The 20,794-nt window shown below is 39.0% G+C and overlaps 1 protein-coding gene across 3 annotated transcripts in view; it reads right to left on the bottom strand.

Annotated features, from left to right (window-relative positions):
• The window catches only part of LOC149570742 (yacP-like NYN domain protein), a 423,912-nt gene that overhangs the window by 42,191 nt on the left and 360,927 nt on the right, over positions 1-20,794 (bottom strand). For all 3 annotated transcript variants that reach the window (XM_089823260.1, XM_089823261.1, XM_089823258.1), the window contains exon 9: positions 10,049-10,098. In XM_089823260.1, coding sequence (XP_089679386.1) covers positions 10,049-10,098 — 50 coding nt within the window. The remainder of the gene's footprint in view (positions 1-10,048; positions 10,099-20,794) is intronic.

Here is a 20,794-nt window from a genome sequence, read left to right as displayed (position 1 = left end):
TAAGAATCCCCATTTCGACAACCGTCGGATGGCATCCGAATGAGAGGGCTAATAGCATCGGATCTTCTACACTTGTGCCAGTTTCCTTCTCCTTTCCGTCTGCTGTACTTGTTCTACTTTCCTTCTCCCTTCTGTCCGCTGTATTTGCTCCACTTTCCTTCTCCCTTCCGTGTTCTCCTAGTAACTTGGCAGTTGGAGCTATGTTCATGAGTGCCATACGGAGTTGAGCCATAGTGAGCAATAGATCATTTATTTTGACGGGTACATCAGTTTGTAATATTTGTCATACGATGTTCTATTCTGCACAGTTCCGCACAGAGGTACGAGGCGTGTCCTTCAGGTGTGTTGTTTCTACCTTCGTTGCTCTTTGGATCTTTGTGCGGGCTTCCTCCAATCTCTTCTTTTCCTTTGTCGGATCAGGGTAGAGCTTCACCTGTTTCTGAGTGATTGCCAGAACTTCTTCCTCGTTCGTCCCGACAGTAATCAAGTTTACTTCGGACTTCGGGCACTTAGCATCGTCATGATTGCCAGGTCCACACCATCGGCATAGCAACTTCGGTGTGTTTTCCGTTGTGCACTCTCGGGCGAAGTGACCCCACAAATTGCATGCGTAGCATTGGACTATCGGCCAGCCATTCGTATCATACTGGATTCGACTCCTCCTGCCATTATTGTTGTTGCCACTATTGTTGTTGTTGTTTTGATTGCGTTAGTTGTTTCTGTATCCACCCGATGTGGCACCTTCGGCATTGGTGTTCCCGCTCCCTCCTGACGTAGACGCTTCCTGCGTGAGGAACACTTGCTGTGGGGCTCTTGATTTTAGGTTGAAAGGGCATTCCTTTACCGAGTGTCCCAGAATCTGGAAAATCTCACAAAATTGATCTTTCGAGCAGGATCCCTTCGTATGGCCTTCTTTCTTGCACTCCGTGCACCATAACTCATTGCCCTTAGTCTCCTTGTTCGTGTTCTTGAACTCCTTCATCATTCGAATCATGTCTTTCTGCAAGGCACGAACCTTCTTGCTGCTGCCCTCATCATCACTGCTATCTTCTCCTGAAGATGCGTCATCGTCTAACTCGGATGAGCTACTCTTTTTCTTCTTCTTTGTCTTCTGGTCACTTTCGAGGTTCACTGCCCGATTGTACGCTTCAATGTATGTCGATGGTGGCACGATCTTCATCTTCTTTCGCAGCTTCGGGCGAAGGTCTTCAATGAACCATCTCTTTTGTAGCCCATCAGCCGGCTTATTCTCCATTTTATTGATCAGGTCCTTTAACTTCCTGGCGAAGACTCAGACTGTTTCATTTTTCCCTTGCTTAGTATTGAATATCTCTACTACAATCTCATTATCATCTCGCAATATTTAAAATTCTGCAATAAATTCCTTCTTAATATTATCCCAACTGTTTAACTTTTGTGGATCTGTCTCAGTAAACCAATCAATGGCAACAACTCGTAGGGTAGCGGGAAACTTTTGGATCCATTCGTTTGTATCTGTTATGCCATTTGCCTTCCAGATTGTTTCACATGTTTTATAATGTCGGATCGGATCGGCAGTTCCTTCACTATCAAATTTAGGCAATTTTTCTTTTGGTCTTACCATTATTACTAGATGTTGTGGGTTTTGTTGTGTACCTGCGTTGTTTCGCACTCCCGCATTGTTTTGTATTCTCGTGTTGTTTTGCACTCCCGCGTTGTTCTGCACACCCGTGCTGTTTTGCCCACCCGCGCTGTTTCCAACACCCACGCTGTTTTCGACACCTGCCCTGTTTGCAACATCCGTGCTGTTTTCGACACCCGCGCTATTTTCGAGATCCACGCTGTTTCCAACACCTGAGTTGTTTTGTGAAGAAGGGTTTTCTTTAACTGAAGCTGTCTATTCCAAAAGTATATCTCGGACGAAGAGTTCACTCCACGCTTGTGCTCCCTCGGTACTCCGAGCCGTGCGAGTCGATCCCCTTTTGTCTGGATTCTCTTCCCTCAATGTATATAGGTTCAGAAACTCCTCGCTTACTTCTTCCACTAAATCGAGCTGCTGTTGAGTCTCTTCCAACAATTTTTCAATGCTTCTGTGACCGCCGGTATCTTGCTGAAATCTCCCTTTGCGTTCAGCTTGTTGTGCTAAAATTAAATTTTCTTGCGCTACGCGTAATTCATCCTTTTCCTTCAACTTATTCTTATTCTTGTTCAATTGATTCGGCATTTAATCTTCATTTGCCTGTCATCGTACTAGGTCCATCGAGCAACGGCGCCAAATGTTTACCGCATAGATTAATTGATTGATGCACACAGACAATAGATGGAAATAGCAGAACTTCTTCCTTTATTCGCATATGCCAAAACATTACATTATGCTTCATGATATCTGATGATTAGATGCTTTACAATGACCCAAGAGAGTGTATAAATACTTTCTGAAGAACCTTCCCGAAGGGACCCATTGGCTACATAACAAGAACCTTCCCGAAGGGACTCGTCAGCTGATACACAATTTCTACCAATGACACCCAACACAACTGAAATAAGGTGAACTATTGTAATGTTCCATACAATGGAGGAGCTCCGATCTACACAATTGTAATGTTTCCTATTACTTGTGCCTGGAAGGATGGTGCTATGGCTGTAGGTATTCGTAATGTGAATTTTTGAAGATACTTGGTAGAGGTCATGTGAGTTGCACACTTGACTACATGGTGTGTCAGGTGAATTTAGTGTACCATACAGAGGTTGTGTGGGAGCTAGACAAGGTGTATGGTGATGATAATGGCTTTTGAAGGGGTACAATAGAACTACGTGAGGAATCCATACAATAGATAAGTTGTGTAGTGGTCATATGGTAGTTGTGGGCTGTATGGTCTATGAAGCAACTACGCTAGGTGATGGAGGTAGAAGTACCAGAGGTATGGTGCATACAGTGATTAGGTTGTATGGTGTTTGGTACAACAAGTTGTATGCATCAAGTGTTGGCCCTCAAGCATTACTCCAAGAAATTTCACAAACCTTCAGATACAACTAAACTTCCCATTATAGACTTAGTATGTGTTGGATATGAAATAAACATAGTATATTGATGTAATGCTAGGTAGTTTGCTCCCATAGCCCTTCTCTTCCCAAGGACTAGCTTAGGCTTTCTCTTAGCTTATTTGGGTTCTCTCCATCACCCTAACCTCTAGAGGATCCCAATCCCATCCTCTAACTACTCATTGCCTAGTTACACCAATGTTGATTGTCTCCCCCTTCACCAAATGCCTTTACAAGCTAACTTGTCAACTCTAGTTTTGAATCCTTCTTCATGATTCCTACCACTAGAAGGAGTGAGGGGTTCCCTTATGAAGTTTTGGACTCCATCCAAACTTCTGGATTCAACATCAACAAGTGATCTTACCGATTCTTGCAAAATTGCCACAATTGCTCTAAGTTGACCTAATTGGATTTGCCCTCGTACTTGGGTTTTTGGACTTTATTCTGAATTTCTCAGAATGTGGTAAACAAATCATAGATCCAAATACCCTTTTGGGAAAACTAAAAGATTCTGTGGGTCTTAGGTCTCCAAGCCATCCGTACACTTGAAAGAAACTTTTATGCCTAAAATCAAGGGTTTCACAATATGAATGATAGGGCTAATTAGGATCTAATCATTTCCTTAACAAAACATGTTTTGAAACTATCACCTCTGGCATATAGGAATCTCACTCACCCCTCTCCATTCTACCACTCTTGGTTTAGAGTATCTAGCACACTCAAACCACCTTTAGCCACTTGCAAACACTGAATTTGCCTAGCCATGTGCTCAAGACTCGCCTAGGGCATCAATTTTAAATTGTTTAACCAACTTTCCAGGGCCCCAAAAACTATGTACATTATGTACACTAGCTCCACTCTGTTTCCCTTTAAACCATGAAGAACTCACGGCAAGAACTCATGGGGGAGCCATTCTTGCAAAAATGGTCAAAACTGGACCAACACATAGAGTCTTCACAAATGAATTTCAAAACCTATGTAAATGAACACCTACAAACTTACAATCTGAATGGAAAAGTACTATGTTCCTCCAAGTTTCCAGTACGGGGATGGTGGGGGACGGCAAGACGTGTTTTCGGGACAGCAAATTTTTTTGGCGATTTTGGGGACGGGGGGGGACAGCAAATGGGGACGACTATATATATATATATATATATAGATATATATATATATTTTAAAATATACATTAAAATTTGTAAACATACATATCATTCATATGAAACTAAGCACAAAGCATGTCAACTAAACATAATAGAACCATAACATACAAAATTTGAATGCCATCTACGAAATAATATCTGATTTTACTATTTAAGTACCCAATTGTCAAAATGCATATTAATACAATATCAGAGAACATTGAACAATGATTATTAAGTTATTAACAATTGTCAATATCATAAAACTCATAATGATAAGCATGATAAATCTGAAAATCAAAATCAAAATATGCCCAAAGCTATAGGCCCAAAGGGTAGAGGGCTGCCATAAAGTAATAAGTATCATATTATCAATGTATCATTATCATGTTCATGTTCAACACAAAAAACAAAACATAGAAAATGAAGCAGACTGCTGCTCCTATTCTGCCTCTACTGCCATGGCATCAGAATCAGAGGCCTCTTCACTGTCATCCTCCACAGGAAGCGTAGTCTCATCTAATGGAACCCCAACCAGTCTTGGTGCTGTGTCATCCTCATCTATCTAGGCCACATCCTCAGACTCAACATCCCATCACAAAGTTGGTGTTTGCCTATACTCTAGAGTCTGACGATCGGCAAGTCGAAGAGCATGATACACTGTCACTAGCTTTTCCACTCTTTTAGAGGTAAGTCTATTCCTTTTGATAGTGTGGATATATGAATATGTGGACCAATTCCTCTTTGCAGCTGAGGAACTAGCAACTTGTGAAAGAAGGCGACAGGCAAGTATCTTTAACTCAGGTGTATCTCTCCCATGCCAGGTCCACCATCCAATAGGATCCCTCTGTGCCAAAACAACTCTATCCAACCTTGCTTATGGCTTACCCAAGTTTGGGCCACGAAGGTTGGTGAAGTCAAAGACTGTGCACGAAGAGTAGAGGCATCTTGAGCTGAATACATCTTATCAATTGCTCTTGTGAAGCCATCCAAAATCTCAGGATCATCACATGGGAGGCCCCTTCCACCCAACTGTGCATACCATTTGGGATTTAGAGCAAAGACTACCATATGAAGCAAGGTATTCATTATGTTCCACCTCCGCGTCACAATAGGCCTAATATGTCCCTAATGTAGGATCCTTTGCCGCAACAATTCTCTTCATCTTACCCAACATGCTGTCAATAGTCTCATAGATCTCTCCCAAACTAGGAGCATCAGTATCAGCATATCTAATGACATCAAAAATAGGTGCTATGATAGAGCAAATATATCTGCAAGATCAAGATGCCAGCAAAAAAAAAAATCAGAATTAGAATTTTAAGAATTTTAAGATTATTAGTAGGAAAATCAGCAAGCAAAAGATTAATAGTAAATTTAAAAATCAACAACTTACTTCATTGTGGACCACCAACTCTCATCAAGGATCCTTTGCCTCACCGCTTTTCCTTCAGAGGACTTAGAATGAGACCATCGTCCCCACTCTGGATTCACCACCATCAATTGAAGGGCCTCATACACCTCAATCATCCTCTCCATTAAGATGAAATATGTGCAATACCTATAGCAACAATTAAAAATAAAAAATTTAAACTTAAACATTAATGATTAAAATTTAAAACAAAATGCATCACATGTAGGTAAACTTATAAATAATTTTTAAAAATAACTTAAAGTTAAAACAAACTAAAAGTAAACTATAATTATAATTGACATACCTTGTCTCGGCTGGTTTGAGGAACTCCTTCTTAGAGAAGGACCTGAATAGAGCAAGTGAAGTGTGGTGGTTGCAAATAAACATTTGCACTTCTCTAGCTTCTAGCACCGCTTGTTTCACCCATTCAATCTTCCCTATGTCTTTCAATGCATTGTTCAAGGAATGAACACAACAAGGGGTCCAAAATATGTGCCTATAAACACCCTCTATCATCAAACCAGCTGATTTGCACACAGGTGCAAAATCTGTGATAACCTGTACAACATTAGAGGGCCCAATCTCCTCTATAGCATCTCGCAAAATGGTGAACTGGAAATCTGCATCCTTCTTCTTTCCTAAGCAATCTATGGCTCTCAAAAAATAAGAGCCAGCAGGGGATGTGACAATGATATTGATGAGTGGCCGATGTCTAACATCAGTCCACCCATCCATCACAACAGAGCAGCCTGTCCTAACCCAAGTGCGTCTCATATCCTCAAATAACAAAGCAACCTTTGAGTACTCTTCATCTAAGATAGTGGTTCGTAGCTTATGCTCACCAGAGGGTACAAATGAGGAATTCATGCTCAAAATATCTTTCACCATTTGTTTATAATAAGTGGAACGGGCTGCATTATATGGGATACCATTAGCAACAAAGAATCTACCAATGGATGCCTCACACTTCTCCTTCTGTGCATTAAACATACTTTCCACCGAGCCCTTCTCACCACTACTTATCTTTCTCTTCCCTCTAGACCCACTAGGGCTGCCACTAGTACCAATGGTGGATGAAATATGCCTAGATGATTGTGAGGGAATGGATGGTGATGTCACTGTCAAATTTTGGCCCTCCATTTCAGCCTCTAAGTGCAATCTTTGGCATTCTAATTTTTGTTCATCGGTTCGGTTAGGACAAGCTTTGACTCCTTGGCATGAAACACCTAAAAAATGTGACTTCACTCTTGTATAGCTGCCCCTAAAATCATCAAGACAAACATGACAATCCCACACCTTAGTCCCTCCCGAATTCTTTTTATTTTTTGGCCGAGGTGTGACATATTGGAGAAGAGGTTTTTTCCTATTGAAAGGAACCTTTGCAAAATTCTTCATAATGGTGGAAGGGCATTTAAACAAATAAGCTTTAGGATTGGGTTTTTGCCTAGTGTCACTACTAGCAACATCAACCTCTACATTTTCTTCTTCACTACTACTACTTGTACTCCCACTGCTGCTCATTGTGTTTAAATATGCAATTGAATAGATATATGAGCTGAAACAATGAAAAAATTAAAAAAAATCAGACTTTGCAAGTCGCAAATTTATTAAAAAAATGATGGATGAAAGCACAAAGAGTTTTATACTTACTTGGTGGACAAAATAGAAGATCAAACCCTTGGTCAAGCTCTTAGAAGCAAAATTATTACCTCCTCTACTTGCAAAATGAAAACTTCAGCAGGCTGCAACATAAAATGAAAACCAAACAATTGTTAAAACAACTTAAATGTGTGGAGTTATATACATTTTAGGGTTTTTGGAGGAGTGGGGCCCACTAGCCGACCAAGAAGGAGGCATTAAATATTTTTTTTGTTTTTTTTTTATAAAGTTTTGAGCATACAAAAAAGGGGGACGGCTGGCCGTACCTGGTACGGTCGGGGGACGTCTAGACGTCCCCTTTCCGTACCGGGTATGACGGGCCGTCCCCCTTTTGTCCCCCCCACGTCCCCAAGTTTTCGAAACGTCCCCTGAAAGAAGGGGACATTTGGGGACGGCTGGGGGACGTCCCATACCCGTCCCCCTGTCCCTGAGACATCCCCGTCCCTGAAACGTCGGATTTTAAGCTAGGTACGCATCCCCGGGGAACATAGGAAAAGTATTATAATAACCTGAACAATAAGGATCTAACACAAGAATCAATTTTTCAATCCATTATTCTGTCCATGCAACCAAGAAACCTTAAAACTATTAAAAATTGAACTAAAATTCATGGATCCACTTGCACAAAATTGTTGATTACAACTTCCAACCCTTGGGATGGGTTTTCTTTATGGTTTTATAAGTTCCCCAAGAGGTTGGAGGCAGTTGTAATAACCATCAACCCCTTTCTTGCATAATGCAACTTTCCTTACAAAAAGTTGTCAAGTAACTTTTCAAAAATTGCTGATAACTTTGACAACTTTTTGCATTTTTGAGCAACTTTGCTTTCTTTCACTTGCAAACTTACAAACCTGTCAATTATGATCCATTAATGATGTCTAGGCATGATTTAGCCTTTAGAGCATGAATATGCATGATTTTTGCCATTCTTGCCTATTTGACAACTTTGGCACAATTGACATCTTTTCCCTTGCTTGCTCCAAATGGCATGTAGAATCTCCAATCCATGCAATAGGATGTAAAAACATCACGGAGGACCAGATAGGTTAAAACCTACATCTTCCTCATGCTTTATGGTCCTAGACTGACAACCCTTAACACTAAACAAGCACACCAAAATCTCCTAGAATAAAAACTTCACTTGGGAACAACTCAAACAAAAGGATGACCTTGAAAGGTTCCAACTCACACTCTTGACTTGGCTAGAATCAGTGCATGGCCAAAAATCCCACTACAAACCAAAACAAGGAGCTTATTGACTAGGTGCTCCTGCACCATATATATATTATTTCTAGAATAACTTGAAATTTCAAAGAAGATGGTATTCTAGATTTGCTAGATCTGAAATGTAATAATACAAGCAGAATATGTTAGCCGATTGGATGGTTCCGACGGTGTTTTCTATTTTGTGGCCGACGGGTAAATAGTTTGTAGCGGATGTAATATTGTGGCCGACGAACTCCTTCGGGAAGGTTCGGCGGTAGTATTTATATCCCGTCTGGGATCATTGTAAAGTATCATTCATCTACTATTACGGATATTATCAAGCGTAATGTATGTTTGGCATATGCGAATATAATTCTGTTGTTCGTGTTCATTGTCTGTATGTGTTGATTTCTTTACCTGTACAGTAAACAGAATAGGATGAAGGGGTAAACCCACACCAAAATTGCACAAGCCAAAATAGCGAAGGCCTTTAACTTTCGAAGTGGTGAACTATAGCAAAACTCCCAAGTGGAATTCACAAATACAGAATAAGTCAAGCCCGCATGCTTACAAGAAACCAACACAATGGCCATATATATCCTATAGAAACAAGATGTCGACACATGACACAACAAACACCTATAAATTAATTAGAATAGAACTGGGCCCCAAGATATACAAAATCGATCAGGGCCCACATACAAAATTTTAGTAGTTTATTTATTTTATGACGGGGACTCACAACTAGCGCCTAGAACATCCATATTAAATGACTCTCCACTATCTTCCACACATTTTGAGATTTAATTGTTTTAGTGAATCTTCACAAATTGGAGGACTACTCCTAGGGTTTCAACTGAGATCACAGATGCTTCTGCACTGAAATGGCAGAAGACTTAGTGTGTGAAGGGTTCTCAGTGACTTTTTCAGCTACAATTACTCAACTCAATGATTGATGCAACCATAATTAAAATTTGACAAGCTTAAAATGGGAGCTAAAAAATCTGTACAATTTAGAAAAAAAATGAAAACACACCAAGAAGTCACTTTATGAAGACATAAAAAGCATTACATATTTGAAGGTTACAAAATCACTTCTCTAGTATTATTTCTGAGTCCATGGGGAATAGTAAATGAGCTTATAAGTTATAACACACCATGCAGACTTACTGTAACAGGAGACATGACAATGTCAGATCAGTGTATAACACTGACAGCTGCTTCTAAACTTTATGCACTGATGCAATGCAGCATGAGTTCAAAACCAAGAAACCACTAGGAGTGTTTAGAAGAAATGGGACATAGAAGTTAGATCCGTAACAAATCTCTAACCAACCATACCACATTCTTTACAGAAAAGGGAGCATTTCCAATTAATGCATGAAATGGTCCAGCAACATAAAAAAAAAATCATAGATTCTACTGAGCTTTTTGATGTAATTATTTGACTATTTTAAAACATAATTTATTTCATATAAGGTATAGACCTTTCAAGTTCAGCACATTAACAAACAATAGCTAATTTTCCAAACAAATTGCAAATTATCTGTTGTATTTGTTGTTTGAGACTTGGAATTTGAGTTTATCTTAAAGGCTAGAAACTTCAGACCTCAATTTAAGAGCCGCTTGCGCTTCATACTCAATTTGTGAATCTTCAATCTGCCATATATTTAAAAACACAGTTAGTGATTTGAAAATTTGAAGACATATAGCTATCTTGAGCTCAACCAATCAACTCTTGCACAACTAGTTACTGACTAATTTCTCCTTGGAAGATATTTGTTCACGTCAATGCATGGAATGTGGGGTGATTGCAAATCTCGAAAGGTAACATAGGTAGTAGTAAAATTACAATTTATCTGGGAAGCGTTTCATTCTTTTAATAAATGTGGTCAAGATTGCTTAACACTATTGGGCATAGGGCAGTTAAGGCACTCCTTAACATTAAATTAATTCGGACGTATCTATATGGCAGTTGTTCTGTAGGTTCATGTTCATGAGTATCATGAGCATATTGGATTCAGCTATTGGGACTTAGAATGTAACCTGTGGTATAAATCTACTTTAGTTTCAGACTTTCAGTAGGTACCACTTTTTCTATTTTGTGGCCTTGAACGTTTCAGTGTTTTGATAAGAAACCTTACAATACCCAAAATTAATATAGTATACATGACTTTTCTTAAATATTCAAAGATTTTGTGCATGCACACTGTTTTAAATTTGAACTTTTTTTGCCCTAAAGCAGAACACAAAATAATGCTTTGTAACCAGAACCATGCTTCTGCAAGGGAATTCAACAATTGTATATTAAAATAATATTGTAATATATATGTATGTAATTAGAAACTTCCTTTTATGTCTTTAGTTAGTTTTCAGAAGTTTCCTTTCTGTCATTTGCATTTCTATTCTCGGTTGTTTCTATTATGGAAAGATTGTCAAGTATTCTATAGTTAAGGAGATTTCGTCTCCTTTGTTAATATTGAATAGCGATCGATTATCATTTCATGGTATTAGAGAAGAGGATGGTTTTTGGCAAATCTTTCCTCAGAAATTCTAGAATATTTTTTGTTTGGTATTTTTAAAACAAAGAATCACAGGGTTTGCCTAGAAAATTTAAGGAAATTTTAAGAAATTTTCTGCCCCATTTTTTACAACAAAAAGCATGGGGTTTTTGGAGGACTTTCCTCTGAATAAAATTCATGATTTTCCCTAATCATTTTGTGAGGAAAATTTCTAAAGATTTTCAATTGGTTTTTTGCTTCAATGAATGTTGAGTTTTTTGAGACTAGAGGTTTCTTTGATCAGTTTTTTTCTTAAGAAAATTTGAGGTTTTTGGCTGATGTTACCTAAAGTGTGTGACAAAAGAATTTGGCTGCAGTATGAGGATGTATGTGCTTCCATGTGTTTTGCATGATGTTTTGGAAAATCACAGGTTCTTTCTCTATTAGAGGGTTTTTAAAGATTTTTCCAAAAAATATAGATTTTCAATTGGTTTTTTGCTTCAATGAATATTGAGTTTTTTGAGACTAGAGTTTTCGTTGATCAGTTCTTTTCTTAAGAAAATTTGAGGTTTTTGGCTGATGTTACCTAAGTGCATGACAAAAGAATTTGGCTGCAGTGTGAGGATTTATGTGCTTCCATGTGTTTTGCATGATGTTTTGGAAAATCATGGGTTCTTTCTCTATTAGAGGGTTTTCTAAGTTCTTCCACAAGATATCAAGGAAGGGTTTTGCATGATTTCTTCCAAAACAAATCGTGGTGGGTTTTCTTTAGCTTTCTAAGTTCATGGTTTTTAAACCCTTTCTTGCATGAAGGTTTTTGCTGATATTTCACAAAATCATGTGTGGTTTCAGCATTGCTTCGAGGGTTTGATGATTTTTCCACATAAAGATGTTTTGTACAGCTTTTGATATTTTTAAAAAAATCAAGGTTTCAGAGTTTTTGCCAGTTTTATCAACAAAAAATGATTTTTTTTTAAGCTAACACTGGTATCTTAGGATAAAGGGAGGGATAGCATTGTTAACCAACATCACATAGGTGTTTACGGTATAGAGTAAAGATACTTAACACATGTAGTATAGCATGATACAACACAAAACAGATACTTTATTCATATATGCAATATGCACTCAATGCTTACAATCCGAATACAATGATTACCACGATGATTTCAAATCCATTTTGGACGATGTACATATACCTTCCCGAAGGGATGACTCAAGTGTCACATGCCCATTCGGATACTATTCTACCCGTCGGTTACAATATAGAATTTACCAACAACATCATCCCCCCCAAAAGGAAAGTCGTTTTCGGATGACAATTTCAAAATATCCGAGACAGATTAACAAAATAGAATACACTAACTGTGACTAACTATAATAGTATAGATCTTTTTCCGTCACATTACATTCACATTTCTCCCATGCCTGCACCAAACTAGTCTCCAAAACACGTTGCATTTGTAACCTCCGCTAAAACAACACTATCACCTTAGCCAAGCTGACCTTGATAGCCACCTGTGTCGCCTTCTCTGCTTCAACTCTTGGGTACACTGAGCCAAGTGTCGCTGTACTGTCTCCAACTGGATGATTAGCACATCCCAAGCTCTTTATGTATCCACCAAGATAGCCTCACGTCCAACAGCTACTCTGAGTGCCTTAAAGCATAACACCCCTTTCAAAAGGTGTAATATCCCCTCTTTAGTTCGACATGACATTGATCATGGATTTTGCCTATTCTAGACTCTCGTAGGCAAATGGTGTGGAGAGAGAGTCAATTCTGCGGATCAGATGGTCATATCTTGCTCTTGAAGAAGTGTTAAGAGGTTATATTTTATTATTATGTGTTATTGGGGCCTACATGTTATAATTTTAAGTTGAGTTGCACTTTTTATTTTATAAAATTACTTTATTATAAAAAGTGCATTATAATGAGATTTTATAAAGGATGTTTCTAGAAGTTCTAGCAACTTCTTAGAAAAGTGAATAAATAGAGGGCTGGGCCTCTCATTTTGGACATGCTTGGATTTGAGATTTCTTCTACTTCTTCCATTGTGGAGCAAATTTGTAGTCTCTTGGGTCTGCAAATTATTATTTGATCTTTGGGAATGAATCACTCCCTTGGATTGGCGACTTTGAGGGTGTGAAATATCACCTGAATTGTTGCATTTGAGGAGTTGGTAATTCAGCCATCTCATTTGGACTTCATTGAGATTCAGTTATAAGGGTTTACTTTGGTTGGAATAAGGGTTTCAGTTGTGCCTTAGCATTTGTGGATTGATTAACAGGGTTTGAAGACACAGTTGTGCATTATTTTCAGACTGCCAGTCGAGGGTTTGGACCCACGATTTTGCTCATAACTCCTAATTGGCTTGACGGATGAATTTCATATTTTAGAGGGTTATTCAACAACCCTAGGCGCCCAGATTTATTGCTTTTGGAGTGACAAAAAATGCTGCAATATTTTTATCTAGCAGCCGTACCAGGCCGTACCTGTACGGCCCTGTCAGTTGGGCAGCAACAGCAATTTTGTGAGTCGGTTTGGGGCAGATTGTGAGGTCTTCGTGTGGCATTAATTCAGCATTCATATCCGACAAAATTGGAGCTATTTCAGGTGCACAAACTGAAGTTTTGATTGCCAAGATATTGCATGTTATGGATTAGAACAGTCAGCATTGTCATTGCATAAATAGTTATTTCCAGTCATTAATAACTGTTGTAAAAGTTTTGTCCTTTGCATTCCAAATCTGAACTGGGTTATTGTTCATGTCATAACATTGCATTGTCAAGAGCTTGATGTATTAGAAGTGCATAGTTGTCTCTCATTGTAATCAGTTCTATTTGCTGTCATAAAATCAGAATTGCATTGGACTTCATATTTGAGTTTCATATTGTCATCTATCTCTTAGATTGGTAGTGTTATAATCTGGAATTGTTGTTCGTACATTATTGGCATCATATATTGAGGTTTCGTTGTACAACAATTAGTAATATTGCAGCCTTATTCGGTTACATGCCAACTGTTTGACAAAATTCCTAGGTCCAGTTTGAGGGTTTCAGTGGCCTTTATAGTAAGGGTCATTACAAAAGGCTTGCCCTAGTGCTCTCTCCACCTCTGGCAAATAGACACCCCATGCTTGCAGCAACTCGAGGTCTCATCAATTAGTCACACTTCCCATGACTGATAACTGAATTGACTGGGGGTCTAGGGGACATTGCCCCAGCAGGGTTGAGGGGTAGCGCCACCAATGCCAAGACCAAATTAGCACCCCTCAAATGCACACAAAACTCCATGGAACACACCTTTTTTGTGATTTTCTTCCAATCTGATACTCTTTCTGCCAATAGCTTATCTTTTACTACCTTTTTATGTCTTTCCCTTCCCTTCGGTATCATACGTTACTCATTCTGAACTATTTTGATTTGTCGTCGGTTTTTTTTTTAGAGAACCTCCTATCACCCTTCTTCTATGTTGTATGGTAGTCCTTCAAGTCTGTACTGCAGTCTTTCCTTCCAGTCCATATGATATACTTATGTGTCGGCCATTCGGCCAATAGTGTACGGTACTTAGCTACTCAATCTACCACTATTCTGACCCAGTCCATACGGCATATTTACCTCTTATAACTGGCTATGTCACGCTCTATCCAGGCCATACGAACTTCCGTCTCCTTGTTGTATCAGTTTCTGGTGCCGTATGCTCTGCGCTTTTCCTTCTGTGAGCACCGTACGGTTAGCATATTCCTCCTAGTGATGTCGTACGAGCACCATGCGGTTAGCATATTCCTCATAGTGAACTCCGTATGGTGTTTGCTTTTCAAGATATGTTTTGATAGTAGTTGACCTCCTTTCTACCATACAATCGTACGATCAAAGCCCCTTCCTCACACATCCATACGGTGACTTGCTCTTTCTTTGCTTGCTAAACCATACAGTTGTTGTCTCTCTTCCCCTGATGGCCGTACGGTTCTAAATATGCCTTTTCCTCCAAGGCCATACGGTCTCTATCAATATCCTGTGTTTGTAGTTTCGCCTTATGAATTCTGTACGGGCCATATAGTGTCCTCTAATTAGATAAATAAAAACAAAACAGTATCTGCTCTGAAATACTCTATGTTTAAACATAAAAGATTACTTAATTTACATATATACATTAATATTTATTATTTATTCTCAATTGTTCGTCCACGAAGGTGTCTTATTTCTTTCATGATAGACTTTCAGCTTCAACCCATTCATTGCATCAACTACTTCCTTCTCGTCGAGTGTCCATGATTTTATTGCTTTGTTATTGCCCACTTTATATGGCCCGACCCACTTTATTTTAAATCTACCTAGTCTGATCTTGTTGTGCCTCTTATACTTCAAAACTAATTGTCTCGATTGGAATCTGTTCAACTTTGAGTGCTTTTCGTGCCATGCATTTTGCCTTTTCTATGTAACCTTCGTGGCCTAAACCATGAATTCCGTAGGCTGCCACTCCTTGCAGTCAATAAATATATTCTTGATTCTAGAACCTTCATTCCATACAACTGCAATTTTTATTAACCCCTTCCTCTTTGTTTCTTGTATAGACCGTACGATGTGTTTTCCTTATTGTCGGCACCTTTCTACTATATCCATGGTGCGGTGTAACCTTTTCTTTTTGTGTGGTCCATCCACTATGTACCGTATAGTGGAATCTTTCCTTTTGCTGGGTTCGTACAGTATGTTCTTCCCTTCAGCTTCAGCCGTAGTCGCCTTTCCTTCTTTCACTTCTCTATATTTCTTCGGACATTCATTTTCCTCTCCTTTCTCACCTTTATCAACCCTTAACATATTACAGCTCAAAAAGAGCTCGTAATCCTCCCTCTACTAGTGGAATAGGCCATTAACCGAGTCAAGGTCGTCATCATTCGACCCTTCTAATCTCAATATTCCTTCTTCATCTGGTTCCATTCTCTTTTTTCCTTTGTCATCACTCTCGCCTTCTAAGTTTGATGACACTGCCTCCTCCTCCACCATTTGTGTGTGCAAGTCAATTATGAATATTTTGCCTCCGCCTTCCATGGATAGGGTGTTTCGTTTCTAGTCATGTTTTACTTTTGCTTGCACCAACCCCGTCCAAGGATAGTGTCATACCCTCTTCTTTTTAGTGGAATGACCACAAAATCTAGTAAAAATGGTTGTGTCCCAATCGTTACCGACTGTGCCATCAAAGTTCCTAACGGTTTGATCCTGTGCTGATCTGCCGTGAGTAATTGGAATGTAGGTGGCCAAAGTCTAGGCTGTCCTAACTTCTTCCATATATCTTCTGGTAACCCGTTCACGCTTGACCCTCCGTCCACAATTGTCTCTGTTAGTATAGTGCCTAGAATATCCATCTTGACTACTATTGGATGCCTTCCTATCGTAAGCGCTAGTAGCATTGGGTCTGCTGCCGTCATTTCACTACCATCCTTTTCTATTTCCTCCATCACTTTCGGGAGCAGTATCATATTCATAATAGCTGTCCGTAATTGTGGCATTGTGAGAAGGTCATTTAATTTAATAGGAACTTCTGTTTGCATTATCTGCCTTATCATGTTTTGTTCCGCTACGTTTCTTTTCAAAGTCTAGACAATGTCTTTTACTTGTGATTTTTCTGTTTTCATCTGCCTTTCCAGCTCTATTGTTTCTTTTTGTAAGCTCTCCTCTTTTTCTGCATCAGGGTATTTTTCTTTCTTCGCTTGCTCATGTGTAATTGCCAGTACCTTCTCATCACATGTCTAAATACTTAATAGATTCACCCCTTGCTTTGGGCATTTCGAATCTTTGTGGTCCCCCGAAACACACCATCTGCATAGTAGCTGCGGCATTTCCTTCGTGGTACAATCTTTGGCGAAGTGCCCCCACAGATTGCACGCACAACATTGTATCATCGGCCGTCCACTTGCATCGTACTGTATTCGGCTCCGGTCTCCATTGTTATTATTGTTATTATTGCCACCCCTTCCACGTTTGTTATTGTTTTGATATCCTCCCGAAGTTGCATCGTTGCTTGTGTTATTCCCAGTGGAGACTTCCTGCGTTAGTAACACTTGTTGGTGTCCTTTTGATTTCATGTTAAATGGGTACTCCTTTAGGGAATGTCTCACAACCTGGGAGATGTCACAAAACTGTTTCTTGGGGTATGAGCCCTTTGTATGGCCATCCTCTTTCCAGTCTGTGCACCATAGTTCTCCCTTCATTGTGTTTGGATTCTTTTTCAAATTCTTAAATTCTTTCATCATTCTGAGCATATCTTTCTGTAATGCTCGAACTTTCTTGTTCGATTCCTTGTCACTACTGCTACTTTCAGATGATGAATTGTCTAAATCCAACAACTTATGCTTTTTCTTCTTACTTGTCCTCTATTCACTTTCCAAATCCATAGCGCAATTATACGCATCGATGTACGATGTGGGTGGTACAATCTTCATCTTCTTTTTCAGAGCTGGTCGTAGCCCCTCCGCAAACCATCGTTTCTTCAATCCGTCCACCGGTTGACTTGCCATCTTCCCAACTAGCTCTTTCAGCCGTTTGGCATAGGCCCAAATTGTTTCATTCTTTCCTTGCTTGGTGTTGTATATTTCTGCTACAATTTCATTATCATCTCGTAGCAGTCGGAACTCTGCTATGAACTGCTTTCTGACCTCCGCCCATGTAGTTAGTTTTTGAGGGTCGGCGTCCGAAAACCAATCAATTGCCACACCCTGTAGGATTGTTGGGAACTGTCTAACCCAATCATCCTCGTCCATCAAGCTATTTGTTGTCCATATGGTTTCGCATGTCTTGTAATCTCTGATTGGATTGGTCATTCCATCACCATTAAACTTTGGTAATTTTTCTTTGGGACCTGCCATTACTACTTTCTTCTGATTTTGAGGTACCTGTTGAGCACCCGCACTATTCTAAGCTCTCGCACTGTTTAGAGTACCCGGGCTATTCTGCACACTCGCGCTATTCTGTACAACCACTCTACTAAGGACAACTGTCCTACTTCTGACAACCGTGTTACTTGGTGAGAAAAGATCTTCCTCAAGCGAAGTTGTTCAATTCTCTTCCTGTATCCTTTCATCGGGTGTATCAGGAATGAAGAGTTCACTCCATACTCATGCTCCCTCGGCACTTCGAGTCATGCAAGTTGTTTCCCTTTTGTTCAGCTGCTCTATCCTCGACATATACAGGTTAATGAACTCCTCCCTTGTTTCTTCTACCAAATTCAATTGCTGTTGAGTCTCCTCCAGCAATTCCTCAGTACTTCTCGGCCTACTAGGTGAGTGCACTCCCTTCGTCTGTGCCCCTTCACCCCCTTGATGTTCGTCGACAATCTGCTGAAGCCTTTGTCTGCGCTTCGCCTACTGTGTTAAAATTAAAACTTTTTGTGTTGTACATATTTCATCCTTGTCATTTACCTTGTTCCTATCCTTGTTAAGAAAATTCGGCATTAATCTTCATAACATTCCTTCCTTCCAGGTTCGTTTGGCAACAGCGCCAAATGTTTATTGTACAGGGTAAAGATACTTAACACATGTAGTATAGCACGATACAACATAGAGCAAATACTTTATTCATATAAGCAATATGCACTCAATGCTTACAATCTGAATACAATGATTACCACGATGATTCCAAATCCATTTCGGACGATGTACATATACCTTCCCGAAGGGGTGACTCAAGCATCACACGCCCATTTAGATACTATTCTATTTATCGGCTACAATATAGAATTTACTGACAACAATAGGAAGGATTATAGTAAACTTAGTCATATCCAAAAGTTTTGCAGCACTAGGGAGGCTCTAGGTAACAAAATGATTTCATAGAGTGTTCTGCAAAGGCGGCAACCTTCTATCTATTCATGGCCAAATGACCTACAAATTATGTCAAGTCTTTTGTAGGGTTGTTACAAGGATGACTATTATGGGAGGGTATTAAAAATATATTGTAATATTGATATAATGGTATCTTAAAATTTAGTAACTTCCTTTTATGTCTTTCCTCTTTAGCAAATTCTAGGAAGTTTCTTTTGTCATTTGTGTTTCTCTTCTCGGTACTTCTCGGCCTACTAGGTGAGTGCACTCCCTTCGTCTGTGCCCCTTCACCCCCTTGATGTTCATCGGCAATCTGCTGAAGCCTTTGTTTGCGCTTCGCCTACTGTGCTAAAATTAAAACTTTTTGTGTTGTATGTATTTCATCCTTGTCATTTACCTTGTTCCTATACTTGTTAAGAAAATTCGGCATTAATCTTCATAACATTCCTTCCTTCCAGGTTCATTTGGCAACGGCGCCAAATGTTTATTGTACAGGGTAAAGATACTTAACACATGTAGTATAGCACGATACAACACAAAACAAATACTTTATTCATATATGCAATATGCACTCAATGCTTACAATTTGAATACAATGATTACCACGATGATTCCAAATCCATTTCGGACGATGTACATATACCTTCTCGAAGGGGTGACTCAAGCATCACACGCCCATTCAGATACTATTCTATTTATCGTCTACAATATAGAATTTACCAACAACAATAGGAAGGATTATAGTAAACTTAGTCATATCCAAAAGTTTTGCAGCACTAGGGAGGCTCTCGGTAACAAAATGATTTCATAGAGTGTTCTGCAAAGGCGGCAACCTTCTATCTATTCATGGCCAAATGACCTACAAATTATGTCAAGTCTTTTGTAGGGTTATTACAAGGATGACCATTATGGGAGGGTATTAAAAATATATTGTAATATTGATATAATGGTATCTTAAAATTTAGTAACTTCCTTTTATGTCTTTCCTCTTTAGCAAATTCTAGGAAGTTTCTTTTGTCATTTGTGTTTCTCTTCGAGATTGTTTCCATTATGGAAGGATCTTCGTGTACACTTTGTAATGTCCTCTCCTTGGGTAGTTCAGTTGTCAGTAGAGGTTGGTCTATTATCTTGGTCCCCACAGGCCAGCAAAGTGGATAGGGGATCTGTCTAGGGGTTTGTGGAGCTACATAGGGGTTTGTCAGATTGCTTGCTACATTCAAATGTCGTCCCTGAACCAATGGCAATAATTATATTTCAATTTGGAGTCTAGACGATGAGTTTATGAATATTGAATACTTTTTTTTTTGATAGGTAATGGTCCAAAGCCTCTGTTTATAAATAAATTTGGAAATATTAAAGTATTTACTATTTCATTATTAATAAGGGGTAACGTAAGAAAAAACAATATTTTACTAGTAAATCACCTCCTTGGCACACTTCCTAGGCATAAGTTTTCACTTAAAAGGTGTTTTTTAATATTTCATGTGAACAAGACCCTTAAGAATTGATTTTATGAGGTGATGGTTTATTTTAATGTTTATGCTAATAACATAATAAAAACCCTAAATGGTTCAAAACATTTTGGAGGGAAAAAGGAAATGAATTGAAATAACAATTGGGGCAGCCAATTGATTCATACATCTTTTTAACTTTTGCATTTTGGAGGTGGAGTTCTGAGAAGGATTTCTACAGCTATTTGGCCTTCAAGGAATGAAAATCCTTGGAGGAATTGAGAGTTGGACGAAGTCCCAGCTCTCCCAGTGATAAGATTTAGTATAAATCAGATTGGGAGTTGAAAAGACATCAATCTTGATGAAGGACTTCTCGGATCTGATTTGGTAATTCAGAATTTGTATTCTAGGTTTGTAGATCAGGGTTTTGAGATACCATATAAATCATTGATAAGTAGGAGATGTTTTCCACAAGTCAAATTAGGAGATTGCTACAAGGATTCAACTACGTAGTTTTTTGAATCAAACTCATTGATCCAATTTTCATGACTAGCGATTCACACGAACTCATCTCTCATGAGAATGA

Source organism: Cupressus sempervirens, chromosome 3 (assembly GCF_028749045.1).
Source record: "Cupressus sempervirens isolate cs-2001-9-10 chromosome 3, ASM2874904v1, whole genome shotgun sequence".
Taxonomy (NCBI): Eukaryota; Viridiplantae; Streptophyta; class Pinopsida; order Cupressales; family Cupressaceae; genus Cupressus; species Cupressus sempervirens.
Note: the sequence above shows the minus strand (reverse complement) of the source record. Positions and strands in the feature narration are given on the sequence as shown.